The sequence below is a fragment of the Oncorhynchus clarkii genome, chromosome 17, assembly GCF_045791955.1.
Source record: "Oncorhynchus clarkii lewisi isolate Uvic-CL-2024 chromosome 17, UVic_Ocla_1.0, whole genome shotgun sequence".
In the NCBI taxonomy this organism is placed as follows: Eukaryota; Metazoa; Chordata; class Actinopteri; order Salmoniformes; family Salmonidae; genus Oncorhynchus; species Oncorhynchus clarkii.
In genome coordinates, this window is record NC_092163.1 from 60,128,311 (window position 1) to 60,133,204 (window position 4,894).

Here is a 4,894-nt window from a genome sequence, read left to right on the forward strand (position 1 = left end):
ACTCCGTAGCCTAAACTGGAATTACGCACAATCTGTGTCTGGCACTACACAAGAGTGTTCAAATTACGCACAATGTTCAACGCCTACAAATACGGGTAGAGTGTGACATATTTAAATATTATTCCTAGAGCCTATATGTTGAACAATAATGTGAGCCTTTAGGACTACATAAAAGTATTGGTCGATGTGACAACAGCAAAATATAATTTAAACTGACAATATAACAATGATTTTTTTTTTTTTAAACACACACTAGTTGGTATATTCTGGTCTTTGAAGGAGCTTTTATGTGAACTAGCAGGACCAGGGTGGACAAGAGGTGAACAGACCATTCAACTGGTTATATTAGCCTTCTAACCGGTCCCTGGGCATGGTGCATAATTATTACACGTTCTAATTGGTAGACCAAGATTTGTGAGCACGCGCCCGTCTCTCGTCAGAATTTCTGTTAGCCGCAAGGATAATATTGTTCCAGGAGCCGTGTGCAGAATACGTTATCCTTTATTAAAGTTGGACAGAGGTGGATGATATGGCCCAAGTGCTCTATTATTCATATTCTGATGAACACGTATATGCGCGGAAGCCTACCATCGACGGCGTTTAGCTGATTAATGTAATTCGCATTCAAGAGTCCATGTTATATCTGATCATTTGTGCCATTACACGGAAGTCAAGTGTAGCATCATCAGACTTGTCTCTTTGTCTGGCAAAAAGTGCTTAAACTGAATTTATAGCTACCAATTTAAAGTGGAGGTGTATAATGCTACACAGGCCTACTTCTCCCAACCAAGTAACAGGAGCCATGTATTATTGGCGTATAAACCCAGACTAGCCCACACACTGGTGCTAGTAAAACAGCTGCTTGCTAATCTTTTTTGTGAAAAAGCAAACATTTGGATATTTGAGAGGATGAAATGGCCTATAGGCTTATCAGACCGATCAATGTCTTCGCAACTGTTTTTTTTTGGCATAGGCTACATTTAACTTGATTTGAAAGAAGGCTGAAATATCAATACAATTCCGTTCTGATATGTTATAGGCCTTTTCAAATCATTGACTAACCTACTCCTATATACATTTAGAGTAGGCATATTTTTCTCAAAAACCTAAACGTTTTCGATAGCATTTTATGTACGATACACTTTTTATTTCCTATTAATAAATGGCAACTTTTGAAATTGTTAAACATTACATTTTATGTTTTATGTAAGTTATGTTGATGTATAAAACGTTTTTATCCACATATAGGTTACAATTTAGTTGTATGTAGCCTACATTGTAATGTATACAAATGCGCCCAAGGTAAAACACTTAAATAACATTTTATTTTCATTATTTACAATTCGATTTTCACAAGTTATGCAATAGAAGAAAAACAACACGTCCTCCTGAATTTCCCCATGGGTTGAGCAAATAGTCATTTTCTTCTTAAATGTTTATAACATTCATTCATTCACGGTCAGATTTACTGCACTGCTGCAACAAAGCAAAATTCCCATCCTCATTATTGTAATTTAAAAATCGAATAAAACCTAAAAAAAACTACTTTGCTTTTCATCAGGCTATCAAGTCGTCCCAATGTTTATTTTTATGCTTTATAGGTTCCCTTCTTTTAACAATTGTATTTGATGTTTTCATCACTCACTGAAAACTGGAGAAACAAATGCATTGAGACATTTGCGCTGGCGAGGCTTAATAACGTGTCAATTTAAGTGTGAGGGAGACTGTCCAAATCCAATGGAAAACTCAGCTTTCGGGTCCCCTGGAAGAATCGGTCGCCACAGATATAGGCCTACATGAGTTATTGTCGTGCAATTTCCTTATGTGTTTTTTCAGGTCAAAGTTTCTGCAGAAGCCTTTCCCGCAGGTTCCACACGTGAAGGGCTTTTTGTCGTTGTGCGTGTGCATGTGAAAGGTTAGGTTGTAGACCTGATGGAAGGCCTTGTTACAGATGGAACACTTGTACTGTTTCTCTCCGCTGTGCGTCAATTTGTGGTTCTTGTAATTTCCTGAAATTGGGAAATGCAATTAATAAAAATTAACATCGCGAATAAAATGAACATCATACACGAAAGGGAACACATTTAGCTCCTTTTTTTCTCCTCAAGGTCAACAGTTCACAATTAAGTTACTCTTCACAAAGGCGCTCCATTCTACAGCCTTCATTAATCAGCGATTTGCATGTCGAAGTCAAGAAGTTGTCAAACTTTGTCACAATCAAACGCAACAGCAACTGAAAACGGTTGGATTATAAACCAGAGAAAGGTCTGTCTCTTGACCCATGGCGAATTTAAGAGTCTTGTGTGGAGAGTTAGTTAGTGTAAAGTGACATGTCCGATTTAAATTGACGCTTCAACATCATCAGAGGGCAGCACTGGATATCAATAATACCAATAATATGGACATGCCTCTAAATATTGGGAATTGTGTGCCTTTGCGTTTACCTTTGGATGTAATCTAGTCTACATTATCATTATGTTATAACTGGGATATATCATTACCACCATCATATAGCCTAGTTATTGTTATAAAAGCATGATTTTTTTATTAATATTTGTCTGGGATATTCATTTCATGAATTTATAATGCAGGCTGAAAATAATATGATCTGGATTATTTTATTATGATTCTCTGGTGTTATATTAATCTCAAAACATATAGTCTAGGCTGAAACCTATAATGCTGGTTTTTGTAAATATAGCCTACATTAGAGGACATATCCTGAATATCTTGACCAAGGTTTAAATAGTGATAATTACCTTTCTGATGAAATCCTTTCCCACAGAATTCGCAGACGAAAGGTTTGTACCCGGCATGGATCCGTATGTGAGTGTTCAGCGTCGAACTTCTGTTGAACGCCTTGCCACACTGGTTGCATTTATGAGGCTTTTCCTGATAAAGAAATACAAAATATCTCAATTATTATTATTTGTAAGCAATCCTCGAGGGAGTTTATAATATAGGCATATATAACTAATCTAGTTGTTATCGAGTGAAATACATGTTTCACCTGTGTGTGGATGATTTTGTGTCTGCATAACGTGCTGGCCTGACGGAATCCTTTCCCGCACACTTTACACACGAACGGCCTCGCGCCTGTGTGCACTGGCATGTGTCGTGTCAAATTATAATGGGCATTGAACACCTGCAGAAGAAAACAAACAAGCTCGTTTTCAGTTTTATTGTATTTAATTTGTGAGATGTTTTGATAATGAGAAAAAGACATGTCAGCTTCAATTTAATGTCCAAGTAAATAGGGTATGCCTATTCTAATCTACTGCACAAAACATTTACAATAACTGATACTGCGTTATTGTCTATAGGCCTACATGTTTTTTTTAAATGAAATGTAAGTGATTTGCATAGCAAATAATAAACAAACAAAACGAACAATAACAATTGCATCGTTATTATTTTTTTGCCATTCGTTATACTGAATGAAATGCTTTACCTTTCCACACACTTCGCAGGTGAAGTTTTTGGGTTTCCCGTCGGTGGAGCTGTTGTGCTTGCTATGCGCTTTCACTCCATTTTTCTCCGAGCTCAGGCTATGGTTCTCCTTCACTATCTGGTCGAGCTGGCCAGGGAGATGCTCCTTGTGTGGGTACTGAGGTGTCGGAAACTTTTCGGTGGAAGCGCATGCGAGTTTGGCGTTCTCCAGCAGTAGCAGTTTCTGGTGCGCACTGAGAGAAGCTTGGGCTTGTGAGTTGGCCATGGCAGAGGAAAACAAGTGTCCGCTTAGCAGCTCAGACTGGTGATAAGCAGAGTCCAGGTAGTTGAAATAATAAAGAGAGCCGTTGGTGGGCATCGCCACTGCCTGGTGGATGACTTGGGGTTTTATCACCCTCCCCGGTAATAAAGAGTGCTTCAACCCCGAGTCAATTTTGCCACACATCCCACAGTTGGCTTTGCACATCGCCGCAGAAGTGCATAGTGTTCCTCTGAAATTAGCTTTCCAAAATTCGGAGTAATTCATCAGCGCCTTGGCTTGTAAGTCGTAGCTAAAAGGTTGTAGGGGGATCATGCACGGTATAGGTGAGCAGAGACCCAGCATCTTCATTCCCTCTGAAGTCTCCACTACTCGCCGCTCATCCAAACGGACTTTTGGTTCAGAGGTCTTGGACATGATCCGTTCAATGGAGAAGGCCAGCGCCTTTGGTGCGGCGGACACTCCGTTTCTACCGCCATCGAGTCGTGGGACAGACATTGCCGTTCCCAAAGGGAGAGAACTTGACATTTTGTGTACCGAACTTGGTGTGAGCAGCAGCCGACCAGCCGTCCTGTCCTCGCCTCCTGAATTCCAGAAAAGACCGGACGCACATCAGTTTAATAGGCGCCTTGGTATTACAATCTCACACATTTGCATTCAAATGGGCATCCCTTGAACAATAGCGTCCAGGGGTACCAGATTAATGTTCATTAGTACACACAAAATGAACAGAACATTACAGAGCTCGTTAAGGAAAAGAAAAGGGCAAAAAGCAGTGAGTTCATTCCTATTCAGCACCTCTGAGAATCTGATAGCAAATGTAGCGTCTGAGTCAATGTTGAAGTTTACCTTTTTGTAAAGCGACGACAGATGTATTCGGAGATAGCAGCGTGACTGCTCTGTCACATTTTGGAAGCGGACGTCTTCATCAGCGCGAGATCACTGTCTCTTGCATTTAGCTACATCACATGGACTAGCTCATATCAAGGGTGACAAGGAAACGCCATCACCAGCCCTGCCCCTTCTCCCGCCGCCCACTTATATACTGCCATGGGGTGGTATACATGACAGTTATTACAGATGATTATTTATGTCTCCATCCTCAAATTCTCTGCTTATATCACCAGCCATTCTCTAATCGAATAACTATGCTTTAGTCTATTCCTTTAAAAGATGAGGGCCATT

At 39.9% G+C, this 4,894-nt stretch overlaps 1 protein-coding gene across 1 annotated transcript; it reads right to left on the bottom strand.

Annotated features, from left to right (window-relative positions):
• Positions 1-1,351: 1,351 nt before the first annotated feature.
• LOC139369863 (fez family zinc finger protein 2-like) lies at positions 1,352-4,644 on the bottom strand. Its single transcript, XM_071109145.1, has 5 exons — positions 4,559-4,644; positions 3,452-4,293; positions 3,011-3,145; positions 2,760-2,892; positions 1,352-2,009 (listed from the first exon to the last, which is right to left on the bottom strand). Exons 2-5 carry the CDS (start codon positions 4,235-4,237, stop codon positions 1,747-1,749), a joined length of 1,317 nt encoding a protein of 438 aa, XP_070965246.1. The 5' UTR covers positions 4,238-4,293; positions 4,559-4,644; the 3' UTR covers positions 1,352-1,746.
• Between the last annotated feature and the right edge of the window lie 250 nt (positions 4,645-4,894).

Bases quoted from the DNA above. Each gene is read 5' to 3' on its own strand.
- LOC139369863 (XM_071109145.1), bottom strand. From the start codon at position 4,237: ATGTCAAGTTCTCTCCCTTTGGGAACGGCAATGTCTGTCCCACGACTC. The intron at 3,146-3,451 runs GTAAAGCATTTC...TTTCTTCTGCAG, and splicing joins CCTGCGAAGTGTGTGGAAAG to GTGTTCAATGCCCATTATAA. The intron at 2,893-3,010 runs GTGAAACATGTA...TTTCTTTATCAG, and splicing joins ACAAAATCATCCACACACAG to GAAAAGCCTCATAAATGCAA.